At 44.3% G+C, this 26,907-nt stretch overlaps 11 protein-coding genes across 11 annotated transcripts; 6 read left to right on the plus strand and 5 right to left on the minus strand.

Moving 5' to 3' along the window:
- Positions 1-6: 6 nt before the first annotated feature.
- V8C40DRAFT_281633 (uncharacterized protein) lies at positions 7-2,822 on the plus strand (the record flags this gene model as incomplete). Its single annotated transcript, XM_083221642.1, has 5 exons — positions 7-480; positions 536-1,100; positions 1,165-1,480; positions 1,530-2,730; positions 2,801-2,822. Exons 1-5 carry the CDS (start codon positions 146-148, stop codon positions 2,820-2,822), a joined length of 2,439 nt encoding a protein of 812 aa, XP_083069711.1. The 5' UTR covers positions 7-145.
- A 1,495-nt stretch (positions 2,823-4,317) lies between these two features.
- On the minus strand, positions 4,318-4,719 carry V8C40DRAFT_268907 (nuclear transport factor 2 family protein; the record flags this gene model as incomplete). The annotated part of the gene is made up of 1 exon (XM_083220008.1): positions 4,318-4,719. The coding sequence occupies one exon, from the start codon at positions 4,717-4,719 to the stop codon at positions 4,318-4,320; it is 402 nt and encodes a 133-aa protein (XP_083069712.1).
- Positions 4,720-7,595: 2,876 nt separating this feature from the next.
- On the minus strand, positions 7,596-8,247 carry V8C40DRAFT_253046 (uncharacterized protein). The gene has a single exon (XM_083217514.1). It carries the CDS (start codon positions 8,109-8,111, stop codon positions 7,812-7,814), a length of 300 nt encoding a protein of 99 aa, XP_083069713.1. The 5' UTR covers positions 8,112-8,247; the 3' UTR covers positions 7,596-7,811.
- A 455-nt stretch (positions 8,248-8,702) lies between these two features.
- On the plus strand, positions 8,703-9,192 carry V8C40DRAFT_253047 (uncharacterized protein). Its single transcript, XM_083217515.1, has one exon. It carries the CDS (start codon positions 8,828-8,830, stop codon positions 9,095-9,097), a length of 270 nt encoding a protein of 89 aa, XP_083069714.1. The 5' UTR covers positions 8,703-8,827; the 3' UTR covers positions 9,098-9,192.
- A 1,513-nt stretch (positions 9,193-10,705) lies between these two features.
- V8C40DRAFT_268909 (SDR family oxidoreductase) lies at positions 10,706-11,653 on the minus strand (the record flags this gene model as incomplete). The annotated part of the gene is made up of 2 exons (XM_083220009.1): positions 10,706-10,875; positions 10,951-11,653. The coding sequence occupies 2 exons, from the start codon at positions 11,651-11,653 to the stop codon at positions 10,706-10,708; spliced, it is 873 nt and encodes a 290-aa protein (XP_083069715.1).
- A 779-nt stretch (positions 11,654-12,432) lies between these two features.
- Positions 12,433-13,612, plus strand: V8C40DRAFT_74215 (uncharacterized protein). Its single transcript, XM_083223375.1, has 3 exons — positions 12,433-12,501; positions 12,576-12,882; positions 12,942-13,612. Exons 2-3 carry the CDS (start codon positions 12,595-12,597, stop codon positions 13,599-13,601), a joined length of 948 nt encoding a protein of 315 aa, XP_083069716.1. The 5' UTR covers positions 12,433-12,501; positions 12,576-12,594; the 3' UTR covers positions 13,602-13,612.
- A 723-nt stretch (positions 13,613-14,335) lies between these two features.
- On the plus strand, positions 14,336-15,238 carry V8C40DRAFT_253049 (HIT-like protein). Its single transcript, XM_083217516.1, has 3 exons — positions 14,336-14,584; positions 14,644-14,761; positions 14,838-15,238. Exons 1-3 carry the CDS (start codon positions 14,468-14,470, stop codon positions 15,149-15,151), a joined length of 549 nt encoding a protein of 182 aa, XP_083069717.1. The 5' UTR covers positions 14,336-14,467; the 3' UTR covers positions 15,152-15,238.
- Positions 15,239-15,481: 243 nt separating this feature from the next.
- V8C40DRAFT_253052 (uncharacterized protein) lies at positions 15,482-17,207 on the minus strand. Its single transcript, XM_083217517.1, has 3 exons — positions 17,028-17,207; positions 16,810-16,902; positions 15,482-16,647 (listed from the first exon to the last, which is right to left on the minus strand). Exons 1-3 carry the CDS (start codon positions 17,059-17,061, stop codon positions 15,680-15,682), a joined length of 1,095 nt encoding a protein of 364 aa, XP_083069718.1. The 5' UTR covers positions 17,062-17,207; the 3' UTR covers positions 15,482-15,679.
- A 1,002-nt stretch (positions 17,208-18,209) lies between these two features.
- On the plus strand, positions 18,210-20,238 carry V8C40DRAFT_281639 (flavin-containing monooxygenase; the record flags this gene model as incomplete). Its single annotated transcript, XM_083221643.1, has 6 exons — positions 18,210-18,475; positions 18,531-18,806; positions 18,865-19,022; positions 19,100-19,418; positions 19,474-19,748; positions 19,808-20,238. Exons 1-6 carry the CDS (start codon positions 18,270-18,272, stop codon positions 20,236-20,238), a joined length of 1,665 nt encoding a protein of 554 aa, XP_083069719.1. The 5' UTR covers positions 18,210-18,269.
- A 132-nt stretch (positions 20,239-20,370) lies between these two features.
- On the minus strand, positions 20,371-22,270 carry V8C40DRAFT_276814 (uncharacterized protein; the record flags this gene model as incomplete). The annotated part of the gene is made up of 3 exons (XM_083220890.1): positions 20,371-20,741; positions 20,814-21,106; positions 21,183-22,270. 3 exons carry the CDS (start codon positions 22,268-22,270, stop codon positions 20,371-20,373), a joined length of 1,752 nt encoding a protein of 583 aa, XP_083069720.1.
- A 2,136-nt stretch (positions 22,271-24,406) lies between these two features.
- On the plus strand, positions 24,407-26,584 carry V8C40DRAFT_74241 (uncharacterized protein). The gene is made up of 3 exons (XM_083223376.1): positions 24,407-24,834; positions 24,887-25,050; positions 25,109-26,584. The coding sequence occupies exons 1-3, from the start codon at positions 24,676-24,678 to the stop codon at positions 26,277-26,279; spliced, it is 1,494 nt and encodes a 497-aa protein (XP_083069721.1). The 5' UTR covers positions 24,407-24,675; the 3' UTR covers positions 26,280-26,584.
- The last annotated feature ends 323 nt before the right edge of the window (positions 26,585-26,907 follow it).

The following is a 26,907-nucleotide window of genomic DNA, read 5'->3' on the forward strand; positions in this document are numbered from 1 at the left end:
GAGGCTCAGGCATTGACATAGCCATACCATTTCTCTCATTCTAACTCCCAAAGTCTTCTTCCAAACTAGTTTCCCCCAGTGGTGCAACGATTCAAGCTAAATCCAGACGGGCAAAACTGCAACCCGAGTTGATGACGCTTGCAGCATGGCCTCCCCAGAGACCAAAGTATACCGCCTTCGAGGTATCCCGCCAAGTATGGATCGCCTAGGTGTCGCTCAATTGGTACAGCCTTTTCTCTCTGATGGCAAGCTGGAGGATATTCGTGTAGCATCTCTTGCCTTGAGCTGCGATTTCTGGAACGATAACCCCACAAAAACAGCAACGCTTAATCTTAAAAAACTCCCTGGAGTTGTGCGCGATGCCCCGGCGGCTGGAGAATGGCACCTCCCGGTGTGCGGATTACCTGAGCACTCACTCATTCTGGATGATACATTCTATGGCCTGACTCCTTTAAATGAAGTATCTCAACGTCAGTATGAGTAAGTCAATTAATACCATTAGACGTCAAACATGCAGAAGTCTGATTATTCGAAGCTGTGTTGTGATTTCAGGACTCGCAAGCCATCCGATGGGATCGTGGCAGCCTCGAGGCAATGACAAATCGTTCATGTGGATACGGGATAAACTTCCAGCGCTCGTCCCTGGAGTTAGGTTCATTCTCTATGGATATGATTCTAAACTGGTGGGGAGTGATTCCTTCCAAACAGTAGCAGATCTTGCCAATAACTTCATCAACACACTAAAAGCAGGAGGGTGGTCATCCCCTAGCTCGAAGGAATTGGCATTTTTGGCACATAGCCTTGGTGGCGTAGTGCTAAAACAATGTTTCCGTATGCTCGCCGACAGCGACGTCTCTTCTGAATGCATACTCCAAAAGACAAAGGGCGCAATATTTTTTGGCGTACCAAGTCAGGGCATGGTCATCGAAGATATTCATGCCATGCTTAGAGATCAGCCGAATAAAGACGCACTTGTAGCCGAGATATCAAACAAGTCAAGTTTTCTGTCCAGTCTGGAGGAGCACATCTCTGGCATTTTTCAACTTCGAGGGATGAAGCTTTTTTGGGCATATGAAACCCATAAGACACCTACGGTGAAGGTACTGATACCATGTTCGTGTTATAATATTCAAATGGGAGGATATGGGCTAACATATTTCGTAGTTGGTTGACGGGGAATATGGTAGATCGGGGTTAGGGACCATACTGGTATCACGGGAGTCCGCCACGGGCAATCGCTGTACTTCCGATCCTGCGTCAACCATACAAATAGACGAAAACCACTCTAACATGGTTAAACTTTCACTCGGAAGTCATATCATTGGCCTCATTTCGAATACGCTACGGAATATTCTTGATAATAACCAGGATGCCTATAACCAATATTCGGAGCGTTCAACTCTCCGCCATTTTCCAAAGATGTTATCCAATATCATACCCTTAACTGATCACAGCTCAAAAGATATTCTGGACCTCGATTGTTAGTGCTTTATCTGTCAAAGTGATGAATTAGACTAATGGGTTGCTAGCAATCATCCGATCTTTACGTGTAGATGAGAGAGATGAAAGGTTGCAGCAGATCGATAAAAGCGCCGGTTGCTCTTTTGAATGGGCATTTGAAGACCCTTCAATTGGATTAAAAAACTGGTTACAAAAAGGCGACGGTCTCTACTGGGTTTCTGGACGGCCTGCCTCTGGAAAGTCAACTTTCATGAAGTTTCTCTACCACGATAAGCGCACTTCACAGCTACTACATGGATGGTATAGTAAAGCCGTCCATGTTGAAGCAAATTTCTTCTTCCATTACCGCGGTAATCTCATTCAAAAGTCATTTGAGGGTCTGCTCCGTAGCATTCTCAGCCAAGTATTAGAGCAAGCCCCCGATAGCATTTCATTAATTCAAGCGATAATAAAACACGCCTCTCAGAACGTCGCAACAACACGAGCATTTGCAACTCAAAAGAAGACTGAACGAGTTGGAAGCTTCATAAATGGACACCACGACCGCGAAAATACTCAACATTTGACTGGAGACGACATTTGGACGCTCCAAAATCTGAAGAAAGCCCTACATCGAGTCATAGATCAACAATCAATGGATTTAGATCTATGCATTTTCATTGACGCGCTTGATGAACACAACGGCCCACCAGAATTTATTGCAGAGTTCCTTAAGGATATAACAAAGCCTCGAAACAGTCGCACGCGTATCAAGATACTCTTTTCCAGCCGACCATGGGATGCTTTCAAGGACGCGTTTCCCAATTGCCCTGGTTTTCAGATTCATGAGCATACCGACAATGATATCCGCGAACTTTGCACCCATGTCATAAACAATGAATGCCCTGATTCACAAGAACTTTTCCAATTGGTGGAAGAGATTGTGAAGCGAGCCAAGGGTGTTTTCTTATGGGTTAAGTTGGTGTTGCAAGACTTGACCAAGATTGTAGCGGCTGCTCTACTGGGTGGCAACAGTGAAGCTCTATCCAGTGAACTTCGGATCGCCTTGCAAAATCTTCCTGACGACTTAATTGACTATTACAGCAGCATAGTGGAACGGATACCCCAATCTTTCCGCCGCGAGGCATTTTGTTTACTTGAAGTTGTTGCTAAAGGAGATGATATTTATCTTGCAGATGTGCCAAAAATCCTTTGCTGCTTGAACTTCACACGCTTTTCCGAGCTGCACCAAATTCTTGAGAACCTGGAAGAACGCACCCCTGAGCATTGGTCTACTTTATTAAGAACTTATACTGGTGGGCTTATTGAAATCCATAAGCCCCCTGAACATAAACTTCAGTTACTGCACCAGACAACTGTAGATTTTGTTCAACTGCCAGAGTTCAAAAATATTGTTCTGCGGTCAGGCGCACACGCTATCAGTGATAACGGGCATACTTTTCTCGTAAAACTCACCCTTCTCAAGATTCCGGGAGAGATAAATGGGAGTTATAGGCGAGGACATGAACTTTGGCGCCATGCTAAGTGTTCCGAAGAAACGACTGGGAGGAGCTTATATTTGTTTTTTTCGGACGGCCCCATATTTCAATCTCTTGACCTTCATTCAAAGTGTAACCCGCAAAGACTTTCACCCTCTAATTCGGACTCGGGATCTCCACTTCAATTGGCTTTCCAGGCTCATCTTCGCCTCTTTATTGAGGACGCTGTACAATCCGAGCCATCGATCATATCCAGATCTATGGATTGTTGCGCACTATTCGTTTTTGATGCAATATCTAGTGGCCAAGCTACCTATGAAGAAGCTGTGCAGATGATCGACTTTTTGACTGCTCATGATTTCTCTTTCGATAATCATGCTGACTGCTTAGCTGACGCTCTCCTCTGGTTACGGAGCGAAATGCGGACCCATCGATTCTACAATGCCTTATCTCTCTTATGTCTCGATATTATCAAAAGATTTAAAAATCTAGAAATGACCGTGCAAATTCCTGCTTGGGTCACGAGTGAGAACTCACCTAGTATGGTGCCAGACACGGCATATCTTATTCATTTATGTTCTCACAGCATGACTAAATACCTTATTCAAAGGAAAATAAATACGAATTTGATGGATTCACATGGACGCACGCCGCTGGATTGTTATGCTATGGATATATACTTCTCCGAAAATATGTCTTTCGAGAAGCAAGGACATCAAATAACGACACTTCTTGCTCAGAATGGGGGCCGCCTAAATAAATGTACTGCAAAAGATTGGGAAGCAATTATGAGAAGATTCCAAGAGTCGAGTTTTGATGTGTCACTATTCAAGCGTTTAAGATTTCCTAAATGGATCAAAAAACCAGCAGAAGGAGGATTTTTCAGAAGAGTTATACGCAAAATCAGGTAAAGGATGGGACAAAATATATATGACGAAATAATGAGCTGCAGTTATCAATTGCCCCGCTACTTTAAAATATAAGCTCGTAACGCACAATCTCTACCGCAATGCTCAACTTCACAAAATGTAACTTGTCAATTCAGCAGAGTGAGAAGGATAAAGGAATTTGAAAACTATATGGCGGTATTTGCCAAATAACACCAGTTCGGTCAACGTTTATCAGAAGTGAAGATGAATTTGAAGTTGTTAGTCAATATGTAAGTCAACCCACACAAGCTGAACTAAGGACCATTCTTTCGACAACATACTTTCCCTGACACTTCCAATTTGGTGAGAAAGCTTTCGTGAGCTCACATTAGAGATATATCAGCTCTGACTCAGTATTGGTTAAAGGACGCTTAATAATAGATCAAATATAAATTTCAAGGCGTTTAGATCTAAAAGGTACCTGGTGTCATGGCCATGAGCCAAAATCTCTAATTATCCGTTGTAAAAGCAGCAGCCGTCTGAGTTCCATCAAAATACTCCCGATAAAACACACTCTTTCCATCCTTGACACGAAGATAGAGTATGTAGTCTTGATTGTAGATCTTTCCCGTTGGTTTGGCTGTGGCAACAACCGAAAATTCAGCTACCACGGCATCTTCACCTTGGACTGGGTGTACGATCTTCTGGGTAATCTCAAAGTCATCGTCCAGCAGCTGAAAAAAGCCCGAGACGCTCTTTGCAATCTCATGGATGCCTCTCAGTACCTTGGGCACATGAGGCGGAGCAAATGGCATTTCTAACACAGCATCAGTGGCAAACAGTGAACGCCATGCTTGAGGATCAGCCCTGATTGTGCGAAAGTGAGATTGTAATAGATCTACTGCATTCATTTCTTCTAAATTCGGATTCTGTCCATGAGAATTAGTTTAAAAACAAGTAGTGAACATGGAAGGCATTATACCAACAATCTTATTATCTTAAAGACAGAAGGTATAAACTTCGGATGCCAGACAACGGCTCTATTGTGTGCTCAACGAAGAAAGTTTGTGCCAATTGATACAGAAACAACAAATGAGCTGATATAGTCTATTCATATTATCTACTTAGACACAGATGACAATCTGAAATATGCCCATACACTTACAGTCAATAAAGATACGTTCTTAGAAAGAAGACGTATTGTTAGCTCCATCAGCAGCAGCCTCCCGGAAAACCGAGAATTTCCGTGAGCACAGGGATTGTCTTACCGTGCGGAGTTTTGATATTGAGATTTCTCCTGTATAATTTTGCACAATATCACAATAAGGGACAAACGCTGAGGACGGGCTCTTTAGCACTTTGAGCATATGATGTGGTAACGCTACACCTCTATACGTCTCCTCCGATCGTGCTCATATCTCAATGGATTCAAGCTCTTTTTTTATCTGTTAGAAAAGATGTGTTTTCCATGCCATTGAACTACATGTTAGCATGCAGCAACCACTTTGACTTCTAAACAATGTCATCGCAACAAGTACACAGCTAGGCCAGCCGCGCGGTAACCCCACTGGAGGCTTGCGGAAGCTAGCAAGCTCAGAAATGGACCCCTGTGAACGTGTGTTCTATTTGTAAGATATCAACTCCGCTAGCATGGAGACGATTCCCATCTAAGGTTACTAGTTGCTATAGTCGATCACCATTCGGCTAGTGAGGTCGGTTCTGCGGCTTTCGTGAAATGTCCGCGATACCGACATAGGAATCTTACTGGCTGACTGTTCAAGAAGCTGACGGCCCATAATGGACTACATGCGTATAATATCCACGAAATCTTCACTTTTAAGTGAAGTATTTAATTAAGTGGGCAGAGATGACTGTGTATTATTTACAAATTTAATCACCTGAACATTCCCACTCCAGTCGCCTCCGGTGCCTCTCGCTTCCTGTACCATGGACACTCGTTTATTGGAGCTTGCCCATAAACCGATTGCTGGGCTGTCCGTGTCCACTTATACGCCTCCCTCCGCTCAGCAGGGTAGCCTATCCAATACTTTGGTCCTCTTTATAAACGGCCTTTCCGCTACACAGTCATCTTGGTACCCCGTAGCAGAGAAGTTAATTCGCCAGAGAGAAAGAGATAGTTTATCCATGCCACTGTTATTATCCTACGACCGTTACGGCCAGGGAGACTCGGATTCTGACCCAGCTGACGGGCCTGATAAACCATATGGACATAGCATAAGTGATATGATAACAGACCTGCATCATCTTCTTGAACATGCATGCAAAAATATCTTTTACAAAAAACTGGCGGATATGCGCTTAATTCTAGCGTGCCACGCAATGGGTTGCGCGTTGGCGAGATTATATACTGCAGCGCATCCTAGTCGCGTCGAGGCCCTGCTGTTTCTTGATTCGGCGATTGCGAATTCCGACTTTGTATCTTTATTTCCTGATCCTGATTCTGAAAGGGCCGGATTAAATGAACTACCTCCTGGAGTCACGCCAGAGGACCTTCGCCATGCAAGAGCCGTATCTCAAAAATACTTTCACCCGACATCGCCTACTAAAGAAAATATGGACCACAGGGATCTACCAATCCTGCTTCCTGACGCAGGCAAGCCTACGTTACCGAATGGGCCCAGTGGCAAGAGGCCTCTTTTGGTTGTGGTTGGCCATGATTGGAACGTCTTTGCAAACGAAGGTAGGGATGTAATTTTTTCCTCCAATGAGCTGCCTTGTGGTTTGGTTGGATTGCTGAACAATTTCCGTGCATAGGGATCTCTCGAGATCTCGGAGCCGGTCACGAATGCATATCTTAATTCGCGTTGGGCTTTATATAATGCGAGTTTGACCGAGATTGCGGAGAGTGGAGAAGTCAAAATTGCGGAAGGCTGCGGCCACTTCATTCAGAAAGACAGCCCAGAGTTCGTAGTATCCGAGATAAATGGCTTGATATCTAGTGTAATGAAGAGATAGATTTGATTCGGCAAAATGAGTATTATATATTCACAAGGAATGAGCCTCACTAGAAGTATTAATAACTTGTGACGAAGTGGTATACTTTGGAGAAAAGATGTTTCTGAAAACTCTACTATTACGGTATTCCACTGCCTCACCAGATGAAGAACATATGTGATAGAATCAACACTGGGTGAAGGTCAGTCACATCTGCAGAGCGACTAATGTATCTAAAGCGAAGGATAGTCTGACAATCATACGACTGGTCCTGCGTTCTACCATGCAGTATGCCTTCATCAGATATTAAGGTTATATACTTAAATCACTTTTTAATTTACAATTATTAAGATTATGTACGAAAAGTATGTAACCTGGCAGATTACAGCTTCCACTTATATAGGAAGGATCTTTATGTTCTAATCTGACTGTCTTGTAAATGCAGTGATAAGTAGCTACCTAAGCTATCTAACGAGAGTATAGAATGCAAGCTTATACAACAGTAAGCTGGATGTCCTTAATATACCTGACAATCTATTACATCAAGTAGTCTTTAATTGGTAGGTGGAGATATGTTAATCCAGCATTGCCTATCCAGCGGGCTCTTTGTCACAACCATAAGAGCTAGGCATAACACAAATTGTGACAAGCCGTGCTCCTATAGGTTAGTATAAAAGGTAAATTCCCAGGGGATAAACTTATACTAGGTTTATAATAGCGGATAGGCCAGGCTAGACAGTCAGGCAATCATACAAGGAATAATAAGTAATATTCACACAACTGTAGAAGATATTCTGTAAACATAATCAAGCGTTATTCTGTATTCACAACTGGCTATCTAACTATTCTAAATGAGCGTAGAGAAGGCAAGTTATATACCCAGTTGGCTAAACGCCCTCGATGTCCTTGACGATAGAGTCCATCGAGTTGTTCCTGAGTGGTTGATCAGTCCGTCATTTATCTGTGACCGCCTACCCGGGGCGGCCCGTTGTCGTGGCCATAAGAGTTGGCTCGTGACATAAATCCAGCTCCCAAATCCACATATCCTTTAGCAGTCGTAGGAAAAACTGCCAATAGTATAGTGAGGAGCATAACAAAATTTGGGGTCTGGGTCTAGCGTGATCTGAATTTGCCCACAGTGGTCATCTTCCCACAGGTTGAGACTACCGCATGCGTCGTTCATGACAAAGGACTGGATTCCCCCGCCGGTTGCCACACACCCATTGCCGCTACCAGTATGCGTAGTGCAGCCACTGCTGCAGCCTGTGTTACCGGTGCAGGTGGTTAAAGACCAAGCTGTTGCAGTGAGGGGGAGGAGGGCGTTAAGAAAGATAGTTGCAGGCTTCATAATTGAAAGGGTTTATAGGTAGAATATCTCCAGTTGTTTTTGGTTGTATGAGTATTTGAGAGATATATGTCTGTTTGTGTATAAAGAAGAAATAGCTTTTTTAATGAGATATTGCGTTCTATTTATACTTTTAATAAGGCTCGCATAAGCTGTCTAGACACAATGATACCTTGTAAGTATATAAAATGACTGTCAACTTGGAACTGTATGAGTCTGCTATTGCTACACTAATGGACTGAGTACTGTGTTGCCCCCTCGATAAAAGTCTGCATATGTGGAGATAGAACCCATCGGATAATTCTTCTATGCAGAAAATGTAACAAAAAACTTCCCTGTGTCAACTATTCTGAAATATAATGCTTATGAGATTCTTACCAACATACACTTCTTGGTAATATAGCCGTAGTAGAAAGAGAGATTTCCAAGCAACATGCACTTCTCGTGAATATAGCCCTAGTAGGAAGGATTGTCAGACCCTCCCTCTTCGCCAAGAACAACGGGATTACCTAAGCGGGCTTAGACTTTACGGGCCTTCCAAAAACGGAGGCGGCGTTAAAACACCTGGAACTGCTTAACGACCTCCTTAGGTCTACCTTCCCTGCCGACTTAGACGGCTTATAGGATAAAGAGGGTAATATAAGTTAAGGAGCTATTACCTACTATAACTTGAAGAGAAGTATGTTTTTGCTGCCACTGCGTCCGTTACCCCCGTGCAGATGCTGGTGGATTTTGAGGCCACCTTTCCTACAGCCAGCAGAAATGCACAATACTTCTCAATTTCCCAGGATATGTTTAAGACTAGCCTGATGGAGAAGGGTACTCCTGAAGTTGTGGCCATCGAGATGCTTGAGAATTTCCTATTGATGGACAAGTGTGGTTACTATGCTGGAGAATCCCTTGATTGGGGCCTCTCGCTCCTTGAAGACCAGCCTACGACGTGGATTGAGTATATGAAGGCGTCTGAAACATTCAAGAAGCTTCAATAGACACATATTAACAGAGTATAATCATGAAGTCCTGAGGCGTTTGGTTGTACGCTGTGGATAGCGGAATGCCGTTTAGTGTATTGGCAGAATAAGATGTGTGTTATTTAAGAATATGTAATGTTGGGCACCGTGCAGCATGTGCAATTTGTGTTATTTTTAGTATATCTAAGCAAGTTGGTTGCAGTAGGTCGTGAACTGCTTCATGATGCTAATTTCACAGTTACACTCAGCAGTCCCCGTTGCTGGCCACCCACCAACCATCCAAAAGCCAAACTTCTCCAACACGTGGTGGAGAGATTGGTATTCAGAAACTCATAGAATTGATACGATCGCTTCGGTTACGATAAGCCCGCCGTCGATGCAACGTTCCTTGACAATGACGGCATTTTTGAAAATAAACGATCAAGAATTTTGTATCGTCAGCAATTAGTAACAGATAGTGTGGCTTGGTCCATTATTAACAGGGATCAGGAAGTCATAGATGAGAATTACCCATTAAGCCTTATCCGTTTACGATGTTTGGCGAATGCAATCAACAGACGTCCCTGGGGGACCCCTGAGCTACTGACGAGAATTCGATGGTATTTACAGCCCCTATATTGAGCTAACCTTCGTCATGGAAATCCATTCAATGATTCAATTGCGACGATAAAGTACTGATTTCTATGAGAATACTCGAATATTTCGAAATTCCATGTCAAGAACCTATTCCCCAAAATGGAAACGTGTTGATAATCTCTCGGGAATACTAAACTAGTCAATCATGCATCTGTATTCATTTCGTTTTACAACCTAAGACATTAGATAGCATGCAAGCGACACGCGGAAAAGATCTTGTCTCTACTCAATTCTATATAAAAAGTTGAATAATATCCCTTTCAAGCAACTCGCTTGGAGGTGCGGCATAAGCCATAACATCTTTGCTTCTTTACTGCAGTCAGCGACTTTGGGGTTTGGTGTGATGGCAACTCTGTGGAGTTTTAGTTTGCGGAGTTTGGCTTTGTGGGGGGAAATTCGGACTTCCGACTGTCCGCTGTAACTTCACGTTGTTTAATGTCACGGCATGTAATGGGTCGTGATACTACCATACCACCCAGCAGAATTTATCCTATTCGTTATATTATAATGATCCATGTGATATAACATGACTCTTCGAGACATATCTTAATACGAGGATATGTGCCACATTTTGAGACGCACGTGTGAATTGAAGGACTGTTGGGCACAGCGAAGAATAGTAGCAGAAGCCGGCCGATTTTGGGTAATTTGTTAGCTTCAAGATAATTTTGTGGCTTTAAAGAAGTCTCTGTTTGAATCAAATATGACACGCTTATAATGCATCAAAGTAAACAAGATGAAGTCGCATCTTGAGACTTGGCTGTAATATGATGGAACGGCCACATAATGAAACCGAGAATTCTACCGTCTGCATACCAAAAATGTCTTCCTTTGCAATTTTTGATAGAATCAGAGGCAGTAAACTCAGAACGTTACCCAGTGCAAAAATATTATGTGTATAGTTCACGGTAGATCATGTTCAACAAGTGAGACTATATTGCTTGAATAAAGTAGTAATCTTCTAGTATCAAGTCACAGACATATACTGTTTCAAATGTTCGGCCAGCCGATAAGCCCATGAGTAAGATTGGATGTACCCTCGATCTTAGCAGTCATGTCTTTCAATTCATTGACATCCCAACTAGCCCATACGTACTTTCCATCCAAGAATGCGGCCTCGCTGCTTGACAGCCAGACGGCAAAGTGAGCAGGCAGATTAACTATGGGTGGACGTATAAGTACCAGACAAGAAATAGAGGACTGAGTAATTGGGATAAAAAATTGAGGTCACTAACCGTTGTCATATTGCCTTTTGGGATTCGCTTCGGCAGTCTTTTGAGACATCTCAGTTTGTATCAGGCCAGGGTGAAACTGTATAACTCTAGTGGACGTGTTTTCGGCTTTGAAGTGATCGAATAACTGTGTGGCCGCTAATTTACTAGCAGTATAACCGCTGAGCCCTGGTACAAGCAAATGGGTTCCCGCCGTGCTGACATTAATGACCACGGGGTCTTGTGCCGCATACAGTTGAAAGGTCCGTAACAGGTTAAAGTTGCCCCTGACATTGACCATGAAGCTTTTCCACCACTCATCTCCGTCTATCTGACTGAGGGAAGAGGGGTTATGCATGTGACCAGCGTTTGCCACGAGAATATCAATTTTGAGGGGACTAATAGAGGCGGTGAAAGTAGACAGAGACTCTTGGATCGAAAGCTCCGTTGTGAGATCGGTAACGAGAGCGTGAAATTGCACTGAAGGGAATTCCTTCTTGAGCAACAACTTGGATGCATGGAGTACGGCCTCAGTACGGCCCAACAGAGCGATGTTCGCTGCCCCGGATGCAGCAAAGGCGCGGGCTATGCTAAAGCCAATACCCATGCCGCCACCTGTGACGACGATAGACTTTCCATTGTTGTTCAGCTCAGGTCGGGTAGGATCTATAGAAGGATATGGTTCATGATGGAGAGTTTTGGTTGGTGATGGTATCATGGATGCCATTCTCAATAACGAGTGTGTTGGTGAATAGATCAGAACTATTATTCTGGTCACTCTAGGATGCTCGGTAGCTGCCATTGCTCAATTATATGTCCATTTAATAGCAGGATCTGTATACATGATGGGGTAATACCCTTATCAACAGTTTGTATTATAAATCTTTGCTGATCCGAAGAAATGAGTCAGTTGCAAAGATCCATATGCTGATACATGACTATCTCTATGAGTAACTATGGTCGATGAAGCTAACTAGCCGTACAAGGAATATCATAATGCAAACCATATACCAGCACACATACCGTTCTGTAGTAATTGTGTTAATACTCAAAGCTTGCGGAGTGTCTTGTGGATCATCTCACGATGTCGCTTAGAACTTCGTAAGTATAAAGCAGTAATTGATCAAGTCCGCAAGCAACCAATCCAATGCTGGTTATAATTGAGCCACTTAGATTCAAGTCCTTGCTTATCAATAACCGCGCGGCCACATTAAGTTCAAATTTCGAAAGATTTTCTATATCTCGATGCAAGTACATCCATGTGGTCGCTCATGTCGGAGTCCGAACTCCAAACAAGGGGCCTCGCGGCATAGTGGAGAATGCCGAAAGCCGGCACTTCTAGTGCCGTGAAGCTTATTGCACATAGAGTGCCAACTAAAGATAGAGTCCCTTTCTTTCAGCCTATAGGGCCCTGTCTCAAAAGATGTATAAACAAAATCTACTTAAATGTCCATAATGAGTATTCGAAGATATGTTTCCCGTACTTCGACATACAACTGGAGCATCACGTCCTTTACGCTGTCAAATTAAGAAGATCAACTTTCTCCCAATTCTTGTCAGACACGCCTCGACATTGTGAGTGCCTCAATCTTTTTCTCTTTAATTAAATTCCTCTTTCTAAGCACACTGTCTAATTTTTAAGATCAAAGACTATCCAAGAAATCGACCATGGCTGACAACAAGAATGAGTCGAAAAGGGCAATTCTTGTGACGGGTGCCACCGGCAAACAAGGAGGCGCTACCATTGACGCTCTCGATGCTAGAGGCGCTCTTAATGACTATACATTGCTAGCTGTTACACGCGATCCAAAATCTGCAGCAGCTGGAAAACTTGAGTCTCACGGTATCACATTGGTCCAAGGAGACTTGAACGACTGCCCTACTTTGTTTAAAAATGCCAAGACAATATTGGGCGGAGGCAAGAATGCCCAAATTTGGGCCGTATTCAGTGTACAGGTATAGATAATCTGCTTATAATAGAAAATTCCTAATAGCGACTAATTTCATGCTTGAAGGTTCTCTCGGAAAAAGAAGAAGAGAAGCAGGGCAAGGCTCTAATTGATGCTGCCTTAGCCAACCAGGTCGACTTTTTCGTATACTCGTCAGTCGATCGTGGCGGAGAAATACGATCTCCAACGAATCCAACCAATGTGCCTCATTTCGTGAGCAAACATAATATTGAAAAGCATCTACTAGCAGCCACAAAGAGCACGACCAAAAACAAAAAAGATGGCATGAAATGGACGATTCTTCGCCCGGTTGCTTTTATGGACAATCTCATGCCCGGATTTGGTACAAAGTTTATAGCGACTGGTTGGCGAATGTTGCTTGGTGAAAAACCGATCCAGCTCATCGCAACAAAAGACATTGGCTTCTTCGCAGCAGAGGCATTGATGAGGCCCGATGAGTTTGCTGGGCGTAGCATCTCACTTGCTAGTGATGAGCTTACGTACAAGCAGATTGATGATATCTTCAAGGCAAATCTGGGCCATGGCTTGCCGCTAACGTTTCCTTGGGTGGTGCGGCTAATCATGTGGCTCTCCAAGGAAGTTGGCAATATGATGCGATGGTTCGCTGCTGAAGGTTATGGTGCCAACATTACAGCAGTGCGGGCGGAGCATCCAAAGATACTATCGCTTGGAGACTGGCTAAAGCAGAGCCCATGGGTAGAGTAACGAGCCTCGGGTATATCTGTAATTAGGCGATTGTTTATTACGAGATAAATTTGATGTACATACATATAGGTGTAGGGGGACATGCCGTATTTGAGAAGTTTCGTAATATATTTATCAGACGTATCAAGAGAAAGTTATCTCGAACTGCTACAAGGGAATATCTTCGGCATTTGCGCGCTATATTACCCGTTGAATAAGTGACATGAGTGTCAAGCGTACGACTCAAGCTGAGATGATCAAGAAGAGAGCCTTCAATTCAAAGGCAATTCTCCAATACCATAATTTCCGCCTCGAAAAAATTGGTTTTAGGGCTTTGCCGGTTTGACATATCATGGCGCTGTGTGTACTTGTCTTAGACTCGCTCTGCTTTGGCGCCAGAGGCTAATGTCGCGATAACATTGGTGGTAGTGATGGTGCCATGAGAAATACAATGGTGCCAGTCTTGGGACTTCTTTGATCAGGCAGCTCTCTAACAAAGCCGAGAGTATAGAGAAAGACTGGAGCTAACTATGGAGACAAAGGTTCTTGCAACGCCTGGAATGATTCAGGCATTAATACGCTACCATTTCTCCATACAGTCAGACTATACCACAAAGCCTCGGCTTTAGTCTTGTAGTTGAGGCGCAGCCAGCATATTCCCACCACAACGCCGCAGCGCTCTAGGCTCCAGGGCTTTGTCCGAGGCCTACAACACGGCGCATGAGCCTATCACGGGACAATAATTGATCTGTGGGTTGTTAAAGGATATAACAAAGGGGAGCAAAAAAGAACTTAAATCGTGTCAATTATAAATTCGGCTCATTGCCGTTTTCTCGTCTTGACCCATTCGCCTTCGCCTTTGCCCTCTCTCCGGAATTCCATCCACAATGCTGCAGACAATCAAGAAAATATTCCGCTACCTTGCCAACTTGCAGTGGACCGAACGTCCCCAACTTGGGAAATGCAAATTCTGCAACGTTAAAGCCAACGAGATCATCGTCGAGGTGAGTATTTTCACATCTTTTGAGAAAATCCACAGCAATAAGTACTAAAATTTACATAGAATGATCTATGCATAGCTATCAACAATATAACAAACGCAGGAGAGGCGCACTGGCTCATCCTACCTAGATCACATATCCGAGATATCGAAAACCTCAGCTCTGAACATCTTGAGCTACGTAAGTTATACACTATTAATCTTACATCTGCCTGAGGACTTCAATTAACGCAGATCTTTTACTTGCAAAAAACCAGTGCGGTCAATGGATGAGTTGAAGCGCCTCCTCCTGAAGAATCATGATGATGATGTGCCTCCTTCCGAAATACACTCTGGGTATCATCGGGGTGGGAGGATCTTTTTTGGTCGCTTCCGTTTCCTTCGTTTCCGTTTTCCAGACACTATTTCAGTTCACCACTTGCATTTGCATGTTATTGTTCGACCAGGATCTCTCAAAAAATGGTTCAAATATCCGCCTTGGGTACCTCTCATGTGGAAGTCCGACGAAACACTGCTTCGGGAGGTTGAGAAGTTAGCATCGAAAGGAATGACGATTAAAAGGGTATATTAAGTTGTGGATAAGCAAATAGATTTAAGTTTAATGTGTAAAATATTGTGCTGTGTTATAAGGCAGTAATGGAAAAGATGTATCTACTCAGCAAACCCAGCCACTGGCCACTCTCAACTGTCTTTCTCGCATGAATAACTTTAAAGGCTGATGACAATATCATTTCTAACTTCTTTTTCACTTTGTGACTGAGTTTGAGGGTAATACGGTAATACGCCTTTAGCATTTACCGTCTCATTGATCATACAAGAGAGTCATAGAAGTAGTTTATTTCTATAGCATCATGGAAAGAATAAGTCTGAAGAAACTGACAAAGGCGTTTCTTGTATATAAGCTCCAAACACGAAAGAAAAGGTCAGCTAGCTAGAGCTATAAAGCCATCATTCGCATCATTATAGCCAGGGAACCAAATACAATTAAGTTATTTTGGTTAAATAGATTCTAGATGAAGTAAGAAATGTCAAGATCCAGAACTTGAAAGCAACAGAAAACAAATAAAACTGAATGAGGCAAGCACATTTAATCATCCTGTCAATGCCTATAAGCTTGTACAGATTCGTTTCCAAATGCTGTTGCGAAATTCTTGTGCGATGCTGCTCTTCGACCCAGCGCATAACGAAGATTAAAAATTATAAGGACTAGTATAAAAAATGACCCGATTGTTAACGAGATGATTGGAGCCAAGATGGAGAACATGGTAAACACGTATGACGCGCGGTTAAACATTGCGTTCTCGTTCAATTTGGTAGTGGCTAGTCCCACTTGCATAGCTGCCAGAACCACAGTTATATAGATGAAGGCAGTCAAAACCCATTTGAAGTTCCTTTCAAGATAAGTCGAGTATTGGCGATAGCCGTAGTCATATCCGCGAATTATAGTCTTGAAATCGAATGTGTTTGTGCAGAATCTGGTTATCATGTTCAGTCGTGTGAGACGTAATTCACCATAAACATATCTTGGGTTGATGTCACTGAGATCGCCGTTGATGCCGGACACCACAGCTGCAGAGAAAGGGGTCCATTTCTCCCATGTAATCGTTTCTGATACAAGCCCTTTTTCGTGTGCAATCCGTAGGTCGCTTTTGCTGCATATTAGCCAGGTGTAAGAATAGAGAAAGCCTTTCGCACTCTCAAAAAGTTCCCCGTCAGCGCAGAGCTTGTCCGTCCAGAAAGAATAGCTTAGGAGATAATCCGGCAGCGGCTTCAGGTACAGAATGTTGTCGCGCCAAACAAGGTGGAGATGTGCCATTTCTGAGATGTGAATCTGCCGTCCAATTCTGACTTGATCATGCAATGCTCGACAGGCTTGCGGTAAACCGGCTAACCAAAGGTGCTTGTGGATTTTATTTAACCGCCGGACATCAAGGTCGTACTCCAGATATTCTTTAACGGAGACTGGGTCCGACTTGTCGATGCTAACAACTTTTTTATCTCGTTGGTAGATGCCGGCAATCAGCGGCACCTCTTTGAGGGCATCTTCCTCTGGACTGAATGGAGGGACTGATCTTCGACACACTGGTCAGCAACATTCTTGTAATGGGATCTAAATATTGATGTGCCAGCGTAGTTACCACAACACACGGAAATAGTACGGTGGTAACCACGAAGAAATCTGCGTGTATACTAAGTCATTTGGATGAATGGCTTTGAAGGGCAACTCACGGCGAGGTTTCTCAACCAACTCAACCACCAGGGTAGTATTATTACTCAAAGGCCCGATCGGTATGCCGTATGTAGAGTCAACCCGTCCTGCCGCTGAATCCTAGTTAGTCATGCATGCTTATTATTGAGTGCATTCTTTGCGCCCCATTAAGGAATTGCTGCTCCGTCTTGGTACATAAAGGAGGGGACATGGACAGAAACGAGAAGTAGGCGCTTACCTTCAAGACCATCCGCCAAAGTGTCGCTACCCATTATCACCAACCGTAAGTGTGGATGCGCTTGCAACTAATAACGCGCCGCCGAAAACACAGTCAGACTAAGCGCCGCCTGGGAGATACTTTCGGCGATGAAATATAAGAATCTGCCTCCGTTTCCAGAATGCGAAAGGCATAAGAAGCCCAGGCAGAGGGAGTCAGCCGAGAGGTGGCTGAGCCAGACCTGGCCGCATTTTCAGCCTCTGTACAACCAGGCTGCAGGGGGTCTCCAACCCCGCTCATGATGTTTTCTATCCGAAGCAGCAAGTAATTGGCCATTCTCAGATTCTTTGGGTTTTCATTGGCGAATAAACACCGAGATATATCAGATCAATGTTGTGTGTAGCATTGGAGCCTCGTTTCAGTCTTTTCAACCACACCTGTAAACAATGACGTGGCAAGCAAGGGTTGGACTATAATCCGGGATTTCAAGCCAGAAAGTGCTGTGTATGCATTTTTTTTGTCTGGCGAATCAACAGCGCGATAGATAACCATCAATATCTCCGTGCTCAATTGTGCCATCTCTGTATGAAGAAGATGAAGAAATACTGAAGAATCTTCTGGGGGGATTTACGAGTGCATTTCACCATCACCTGGTTATACCAATGTTCATATCATATACAGCGTAGCGTCAGACTTATGGTCGGCCTCCCATGGCTCCATGGTATATATAAAGTAAGCGCTCATAACTTCATATTGGTTATTCTTCAAACAAAGGAATAAACAATTCTGTATCCCACTCTTGTTTAATTGATTGCAATAACATGTGCTCTTCTTAAGCTGAACACATCCTCTGTCCTTGAACTCTGTACTCGAACCCAAACGGACCATACCGTACGTCATCGTGAAGTCGTGATGCATTCCTTGTTATGCGATTTAGATGTTTCCCATGCATAAGTAGGGTTGTACTGCTTCAAAATGGCATTCTAAATGTTTCAATAGGTCAGGTTGATATGCGAGTGCGACCTACATGTGGGCATGAGCCGATAATCGCCGACGAGTTGCAGAGCCCATATCCGTGCGTGCATCAGAATGTAACGCCAAGATGAACAATGTAGCCGTCAAGTATCATTGATGTGGGATATATATATGGGAACAGCTGCGGGGGCCCGAGGTTCCTTTGTGGCATCTGCAACATAATTCTGAGCGTGAAAAAGCAGAACACTGCGTCGTTCAACTAATTCTATAGACATATCAGCAAAAGCTATGGGCTCAAAGCCAACTTATACAGTTTCTGACCAATGGATTGGACAGCCAAGGCCCGTCCGGGTGGTAGTTATAGGAGCTGGAATCGGAGGTATCGCTGCTGTGAAGCTCTTTCGCGAGACGTTTCAAGATTGCCCGACGACTCTTGTCATTTATGAGAAGAACCATGATGTGGGCGGAACTTGGCTAGAAAATCGCTACCCAGGGCAAGTATAGCGCAAGCCAAGTTCCCAAATTGATCACTAATATTAGCGATAATAGATGTTCAGTTGATAATCCTGGACATACATACACATACTCTTGGGAGGGTAATCCATCCTGGTCTAGGGCATATGTTGGCGCCGAAGAGGTTTTCGAATACTACAAAGGCCGTGCGAAAGCTTATGGAGTATATGAATATGTGAACTTCAATCATCGAGTAATTGAGGCCAGATGGGATGACTACGTTGGTCAGTGGAAGCTCAAGATTGAGAAAGAAGGCTCTAGTATCATTGAAGATGAGTGCGAAGTTCTTATTAATGTTTGTGGAATGCTCAAGTACGTTACCCACCCAGATCTGGCTATGTCGTGATAACTAACCTGGGTCATACCTCAGCCAGTGGAAGTGGCCTAGCATTGACGGCCTAAACACTTACAAAGGCCACCTAGTCCACTCAGCAATTTGGGATCCCGATTACTCATTCAAAGGGAAAACCATCGGTGTTATTGGCTCTGGATCATCCGCTATTCAGATGGTGCCGAAGCTTCAAAAAGGTGAGCGAAGGATTTACAGCATTTCTTACATCATCTAAAGAAGATTCCATGTGCTGATGAATGTTTCAACTAACCAGAAGTCAAATCATTGATCTCTTTCAACCGGTCTCCGTCATGGATCACTCAAGAATTCGGTGCAAAGTATATCCCTGAAGGTCGAGGACTCGTCTACTCTGATGAACAGAGGGAAGAATGGCGCAATAATCCCAACGAATTTCTTAAGTATCGAAAGGAAGTTGAAAGCATTGGAAATAAATTTTGGCACGCCCAGTTCAAGGATGGGCCCATTCAAGAGGAGTGGTACAAGCAAACTCGGCAGAATATGGAGAAGGCCTTGGGGGGGAATCCGGAACTGATATCGAAAATAGTACCTACATTCGCTGTAGGATGCCGAAGGTGAGAACCAGTTACACTACCATGCATTGATATGAAAGTCTAATGTGTTCCTAAGAGTGACTCCTGGCCACGGCTATCTTGAGGCTTTGACCAGAGACAACGTCATCGTGAGAAGCGATGAGATTAGACGCATCACACCCACAGGCGTTCAAATGGTTGATGGAACCAACCTCGCTCTTGATGCCATCATCTGTGCCACAGGTTTTGACAACTCCTTTCGCCCGTCATTCGCGCTCATTGGAGAAAATGACGTGGATTTGAGAGATGAGTGGAGAGAAGAGCCCCGTTCTTATCTTTCGGTAGCTGCAGCCGGATTTCCAAATTACTTTAGTGAGTCTTATCTACTAAAGACAATTCGAGAGTCCGATGGCTAATATTGCTGGTGATAGTGGCTACAGGACCGAACTTTCCGTTAGCAAACGGCTCATTAGTTGCATGTCTGGAGCAAACTCTGAAGTATGCTTTCAGAGCAGTCGAAAAGATACAGACCCAGGGAGTTAAATCCGTGTCGCCTACTCGAGAGGCAGTAAACGATTTTCAAGAGCATAAAGACGCGATAATGGAAAAAATGGTGTGGACTTCACCGTGTCGCTCTTGGTACAAAAATGGCAAGGTAGACGGCAAAGTCTGGGGGCCATATCCTGGCTCAGTGCCGCATTTCTTCGAACTTATGAGCGAGACTCGATGGGAAGATTTCAAGATTGAATATAGGACTTCCAATCGATTCCAATATCTAGGTAGGGGAAATACCCATCGAGAAGTTAGCGGAGGGGATTTGGCATGGTATGTTACTGAGCCAGGAGCAAATCTCGCTGCCTGAGAGGGTGGACCATGTGCTGGTATTGAATGCCAAATTAAATTTTATATCGAATTATGATAGCGTTTCTCAAGCTATGAGACTCATACGTCATTAATAATTGATCTCTTTCTATATATAGCCTTTTACTATCGATTAAATACCTCTGGCAATAGTGGTTCCGACACGAGATGGCCATACTTGTTTAATATCCGAGATTAGCTGTTTAACACCCCCTTTACCGGTATCAGCTATTTGAGATGTTTGCCCAGCGATATATAACTTGTCAATCATTTCTAACTTTGCAAGCGCCAGCGTGTAGAACTCGCGCGAATGGCGTAAGAAACTCGGACAAGGCCCAGATTCATCGCGATTTATTACAACACGGGCTTCAGCACCTACCTGTGTGGGGCTTATACGCTTATTCCACAATGATAGCCATTTATCTAAAGAATTGAAAAGTGGCGTAATCGTATTCTGTGAAGAGAAACAAGAGATCTGTTGGCAAAATATGATGGAATGTATCGCTGAGAAGAATACGTGTAAGTAATTGACTTAACTGACAAGAAAATCCGTATTCACTCTGTAAAGGTTCATACCTGAAATCAGGATAAATCCCCCAAGATCTGAGATTTCTGAAAAAGTCTCGAATGCAGCTGTATTTGTTGTGTCGCAGAGCATTTGAATCACTTCGTGTATGTTTGTCTCTCTGTATATACGATAATTTGGACATATCTGCTGCACCGCCTGGAAGAACTCATGGCCTGAATGAGCGTGAAAGCAGATGTCCGGATATGAAAATGGAAAATCCAAATCGGGAACTGTGATACGAGGGGGTGTCATATGGAAGATGGTAAAGGCCGTGTCAAGCAGAAAGATGTAGGATTTGGTGCTACTCAATCGATCGCATTAGTACTCCAAGGATACGCAATTAACAGAAGAGTCGAAGATAGACAGGTTCCCCTTACCGAAGTATCTGTTCTTCAAAGATAAATTCATCCCAGTGTCGTAGCGTTGCAGCCAAATCCGAACCTATCTGTTCATCAGGCTGATGGTATGCTAGCTCTTGAGAGGCTTGGGCGACATAGGGATATCGGAGCTTTCTAATCCTTTCCTGCGCCTTCTCCGATCCTTCCCATGTTTGTAAAGCACACATCAATACAGCCGTTTGTAATATTCTCAGCTTGGTATATCGCGTCAAGGTGGGCTCTGCTTGACTACCCTGAGTTTCGCGCGACAGCCACGGCAGTGCAAATACCAGCCTTTCAACAGGTTCCAACCATTTTCGAGCATTTTGAGCATCATCTGGGTACTTAGAAACGCAAGCCCCTATGAGTACTAGGACCAAGACCAACTCTGCTGGAGCTTGAGAGGGGTCGAAACTGGGTGGGTGAATAACTGGGCAATTCCGATGCCACCTTTTCCAGAATGCATTTAATAACCTACGAAGATTCAGAGGGTTGAAAAACTCAAGGCATTGTTCGTCCAATGACTGTAAGTGGTTACCTGTTACAAGCTTGTTGATACCAGGTAAATTGAGCAACTTTTCGCATATTGCCTTTGTTTGAGATAGAAGAGGATCAAACAACCACTCCATGGTTTTGGTGGCACGGCTCCTCTCGTCAGAAGCTTTAACCCATTTGCTACCGGCCTCGTAGTCGATGCTTAGTAAGTCATCGATAGTCAAGAAATTATCGAAATAAGCGTTGCCAGGTACTTTCTCCGACGAAGTAAGAAAATTGAACGAAATGTCGAGGCCACCGCATGAAGTGAAGTTGAGAAGAAACTCAAAGCGTTCAGTTTCAAAAGCTTGAAAATATAACCCTCTGCTTCCTTGGTCCGAAACGAAGCAAGAGTAGTTAAGGGGGTTTGAATTGGTTGTGAGAGCTCCCAGGGTGAATGGCGACAATGCCAGCGACGTTGACAAGGTTGGTTTGGCAGCTACCATAAGTTCACCATCAGTTCCAGTCAAACGATGGAGCATTTCCAAAGGAGAAGTATCGTCAGTTGACTGGAAACTGTACGAATTTGGTTTATGCGCTTGAAATGAGCTCATGCGACAGTAAGAGCACGAGGAGCCTCTCACGGAGCAAGTCCCACAAGGTGAATTGAAGTCGCATGCTCGCTTACTGCTTGCACATTGATCACAGGCTCTCCGTTTCCTTCCTCGTGTCGCCGGGTTAGGAACAGAATGGCCTGCAGCCTTTCGCAAGAGACAAGACTTCCAGTGCTTACGCAGGGAGTCTCTAGATGCCGAAGCTATAAGTCACCTTCAAATAACACAGTGGGGCTTGCCTATAGGCAAGAGCTGCGTACCTGCGTGTGAACTTCCATAAGCAATAAGTGCATTGATGCAATTCATGGCCGCTGTCTATACGATTACAATCTCGTTCGACACTCGTTAGCCGTGCTTCTAGAACGGGGCGAGAAGCACCTACGGGAAAGTTGATGTCTTTTCAGATGCGCAGAGCGCCCAAACGAGGCCGAACAAGTGTTGCAAGTAAACCTCGGGTCGCCCATCTTGGCCAAGAGGCTCGCAATATGGAGCAAGTGAACTCGCTTGATGAACTGTGCAAGGCAGCCGAGTCCTGTCGGTCCCAACTAAACACGGTGGCGGGCGCAAAATCTCCAACTGCCCGAAGTAAATGTGGGAGCACAGCAAAGACGAGAAATCCGGTTGAGGTTTTTGATGACAAAGAAATTAGCAATACGGCTCTTTCGCAGTCCATAAATCTGCGCCGGTATCAGCCAGTTTTACCGCTCCGAGGTCAATGGAATCCGGTGATGGGTTAAAGCGTCCGGCTCGGCCAAGTTACCGGCCCCGAGCGATCGGAGAAAGAACGCTACTGGGCGGGTATTTACCGCAACCCCCCGGCTCATTGGATTGCCATGCCCTTGGGTCGAGTTCTGCATGAAATAGTGAAAGGTCGGATGACTAAAATTGAGGAGATGATTGACCGGTAAGAGACGAATATGGTATAGATTATGCGGCCCCTGGCGTCGGCAACAGAGTTGCTGCGGGGGACCAATAAAGATCGGATGACATGTACGGGGTACGGACTGACGGGTCTTGAAGTATGAGTCCGTATGGGTCTTTATTAGAATCCGGGGTTGCCATATGCATAAAACATGTTAAACAAAATACCCACCAGGTCCCAAGCCGAGACGTAGAAGCGGTGCATGTGTGCGACTCCCAGAACACCTCTGAAGACATGGACGCCTCCGAAGACTTGGACGAGTTGTCCATGGGGGACTTTTCCATAGTCCACAAAGACAATGGCGGGAAGGATTAATTATCCGGGAGATTTATATCCTGTAATAGGCAAATTTAATCCCCGTAGTGCTGATGTACCTGAAGACGAAGATAGGTGGAGCTTCTCTCATTGGGGATGGCACTACTCAAACATCTAGTTTCGTATTTCTAAGACTGCGTAAATCCACGGAGTTGACTGATCATTTAATTTATTTTTATCAAACATTATGTTAACGGAGCAAAGGACTCAGGCCGTGTGTCTGAGTCTGGGCGTATGTTGCTGACCACTCGAAAAGACAGGTTGTATTGATGATGGAGTGATTGCTCTCCAGCTGCATGAGTCAAGTTAGTTGATCATCGTGATTATATATGGTTAGAGAGTGAATAACTTTAATTGTGTGTGTTGTAGAGTATTGCCATTCGTTAGGATCAATGATATATGTCCTTACGAAGACAGACTCAATTCACTGAGCGCCGTCCTTTTCGTGCAATAATATAGACGATCATCAGCATATGACGCGGTAAACAGCCCGACATCTGATCATTCCTGTACCTTATTCAAGCAATTATAATTATAGACACTCACCATCTCTAACATACTAGGCACGACTTATGTTTGACATTTTCTTGTGACAGCATCGCTCCCCAAGATCCGAGGTGTTGTAGTGCTAATCCTCGGGATAGTCTCCTCAAAATCCTACCCTATCCTAACACTGTACCATAAAAAACAGGGGAATACACATAATATGGCATTTTGACCTCGGAAAATCGCACGTTTTCATCTTGTTCGGTGTGCCTGCTATGGAAATAAGTGTCGCGCATACGATACTTCCGTAACGAGGTTCCCATTCGAGCCCATTCGAGCAACTTTGCCAGTTTAGTGTAAGCGGGTAAATCCCGCCTTCCCACCTCAAGCGCAAATATCACGCAGGATCTATGCTAACAACCACTGGCGCTGAAATTATGACATAATCGTAGACAAGACTATTCCTTCGTCTAATGCTCTAATGCTCCTTCGAGAGGGGGAGAGGGGAAGTTTGAGGCCATGAAGAAGATGGGGATGGGATTGTTGTTGTCTCTCGTATAAAAGGGTCGTGTCCGGCGCTCTTCCATTCAAGTCCATCTACACAGTCAAGTTGAATACAGTTCCAACCGCATCCTGATATCAACATATAAAGCAAAGCTCCAACTCAAAGTCATACTTCATAATGAGTCAATACACAGCGAGTCAGAAAACTCTCAATGTCGGAATAGTGGGAGCAGGAATCGGAGGACTCACTGCGGCCATTGCAGTGGCCAGAGCTGGAGCAAAAGTGACTCTGCTTGAAGCTGCTCATGAGCTGGGCGAGATTGGTGCTGGAATTCAGGTATATAACCCTATGGATCTTCTCCATTTACATCCATCTAATAATACCTCAGATGTTTCCCAATGTCTCTCGATTCCTAGTGAGATGGGGTGTAGACAAAATTATTGGTGATAACATTGTCTATCACCACGAATGTAACACATACTTCGGTCCTGATGCCACTCTGGTTGCACACTCTTTGGCTTCTGACTTGGTTGAAAAGGCTGGATTCCCCTGGTAAGAAGTTAACTCCTCCGAATAAAGTACTTCTCTAACCTGCGGTATTCATTTACAGGTTTGTTGTCCGACGTGACCATTTGCATTATGGCCTCACTGAATCGGCACGTCGCCATGGCGTCAAAGTGATCGTGGGAGCTCGTGTCAATGAGATGCAAGACTTGGAAGATGGTGTCCATCTTCAGACCACCACTGGCGACAAGTACTCGTTTGACATGGTCATTGGCGCTGATGGCATTAAATCCTTCATTCGATCACAATTGCTGCCCGGCATCGTTCCCAAGGCCACTTCCAAGATCGCCGCCTACCGTGGAGTGTTGACGTATAAGCAAATATTCGACGAAATCCCAGAAGCGCGCTCTTACCTAGGAAACAACATGGACGTCTGGGCCGGTCCCAATGGCTATATCCTCACGTACCCCATTTCAGGAGGCAAAGAGTTCAACATTGTCACCGCCTTTTGCAGAGATGACTACGTGACAAAAATGGAGCAGGTCGATATTGAGGAATTCCGTGACTATTACAAGGATTACCACCCGATCATTCAGAAGATCCTCAAACTGGTCAACTACACACAGAGATGGCCCCTTCTGCAGATGCCTCCCGCGAAATCATGGTCCAACAAGCACAAGAACGTGGTATTAATGGGCGACGCAATCCACTGCATGCAAAACAACATGGCACAAGGCGCAGCGACAGCCATGGAAGACGGCGCCTTTCTAGGCCGTATCATTAGTGAGGTTGTCCGTGGCGTCATTTCCATCCCCGAAGCTATTCAACTCTACGAGAAGCAACGAATGCCCAAAGCCTGGGTTAAGCAACAGATCTCATACATGTCTGGAGTCATCAACATGATGACCGATACAACGGAGCGCAACAAAGCTGCTCTCCCAGAGACTCAAGCTGCACTTGAGAACCCCGTTCGTCCAACGCATTTGCCCACAACTTACCGATCTTGGCAATGCTATTGCACGGCTGATTCTGTCCCCGGCATCTTTTACTATGACGCTGAGGGTGATGCGGATAGTACCGTGTGTGAATATTTGTGCAGTAAGGGACCTGTTGACGAGATTCAACAGCTCAGCGAGAATCTGGCGAACAAGTGGATGGGTTATGTCCACAACAATGGATTGACTATGCAGAATGGTGAGGTGAAGTCGGACAAGGGACCTGCTTTGACAGCAGCGGATTATCAACGATATACAAGCCATCTGCATGAAAAGAATTAATGATCCATAGTCGCATTTACTTTCGGCTTATGGCATGTATAAGTTAGGTTGATAGCATACGCTTCAGAAGACTGCGTTTTCTCTGTGCTGTGAAGAACGCACGATACTCACGATTCATTTCCGCTACTGCCATAGGTTCGAATTCTTGAGCGTTGCCAATATAAGGTATATGTTAGTCTCTATAGGCAGCGACTATCAAGGACTCCAAGATTGGCCGTCTAGCATCCCGTGCCTTAAATCTGAAGCTGTATATTACATAGTTATGATACCAGATACTAGAAGAATATAAGCATAGTAGCAGATACTGGAAGAAAGTAGTGGGAGTAGCAGCAGGTAATGAGAATAGCAGATACTCAAGGAACTGAATATCTACTACCTAGTTGGAAGTTAACAAAAAGCTTCTGTTTGCATCTTATTCCGATACATGAACTTTACACTGAGATTACCCCTTTCTAGATAATAATGCTTAATCTTCAAACATTCATCTTCATCGCCTCATCTTGAGTTGTAGGTTAACCCCTATACCATCACACGCGTCTTCGCAATTCACCTGGCCATCACTCTGCTGCCAGCTGGTCGCGTCCATCGCCAACGCGCCAACACGTCAAACACGTCAAACACGTCAAAC

This window comes from Trichoderma camerunense (genome assembly GCF_050948025.1).
Source record: "Trichoderma camerunense strain CBS 138272 chromosome Unknown V8C40scaffold_17, whole genome shotgun sequence".
Classification (NCBI taxonomy): domain Eukaryota; kingdom Fungi; phylum Ascomycota; class Sordariomycetes; order Hypocreales; family Hypocreaceae; genus Trichoderma; species Trichoderma camerunense.

Coding starts and splice junctions, on each gene's coding strand:
- V8C40DRAFT_253052 (XM_083217517.1), bottom strand. CDS start 17,061: ATGGGTAGCGACACTTTGGCGGATGGTCTTGAAG. Junction 16,903..17,027: donor TTTGGCGGATGGTCTTGAAG/GTAAGCGCCTAC, acceptor ACTAGGATTCAG/CGGCAGGACGGGTTGACTCT. Junction 16,648..16,809: donor GTTGGTTGAGAAACCTCGCC/GTGAGTTGCCCT, acceptor GTCGAAGATCAG/TCCCTCCATTCAGTCCAGAG.
- V8C40DRAFT_74241 (XM_083223376.1), top strand. CDS start 24,676: ATGAGTCAATACACAGCGAGTCAGAAAACTCTCAATGTCGGAATAGTG. Junction 24,835..24,886: donor AGATTGGTGCTGGAATTCAG/GTATATAACCCT, acceptor ATAATACCTCAG/ATGTTTCCCAATGTCTCTCG. Junction 25,051..25,108: donor GAAAAGGCTGGATTCCCCTG/GTAAGAAGTTAA, acceptor ATTCATTTACAG/GTTTGTTGTCCGACGTGACC.
- V8C40DRAFT_74215 (XM_083223375.1), top strand. CDS start 12,595: ATGGCTGACAACAAGAATGAGTCGAAAAGGGCAATTCTTGTGACGGGT. Junction 12,883..12,941: donor GGGCCGTATTCAGTGTACAG/GTATAGATAATC, acceptor TCATGCTTGAAG/GTTCTCTCGGAAAAAGAAGA.
- V8C40DRAFT_253046 (XM_083217514.1), bottom strand. CDS start 8,111: ATGAAGCCTGCAACTATCTTTCTTAACGCCCTCCTCCCCCTCACTGCA.
- V8C40DRAFT_253049 (XM_083217516.1), top strand. CDS start 14,468: ATGCTGCAGACAATCAAGAAAATATTCCGCTACCTTGCCAACTTGCAG. Junction 14,585..14,643: donor CCAACGAGATCATCGTCGAG/GTGAGTATTTTC, acceptor AAATTTACATAG/AATGATCTATGCATAGCTAT. Junction 14,762..14,837: donor CTCTGAACATCTTGAGCTAC/GTAAGTTATACA, acceptor GCAAAAAACCAG/TGCGGTCAATGGATGAGTTG.
- V8C40DRAFT_253047 (XM_083217515.1), top strand. CDS start 8,828: ATGCTGGTGGATTTTGAGGCCACCTTTCCTACAGCCAGCAGAAATGCA.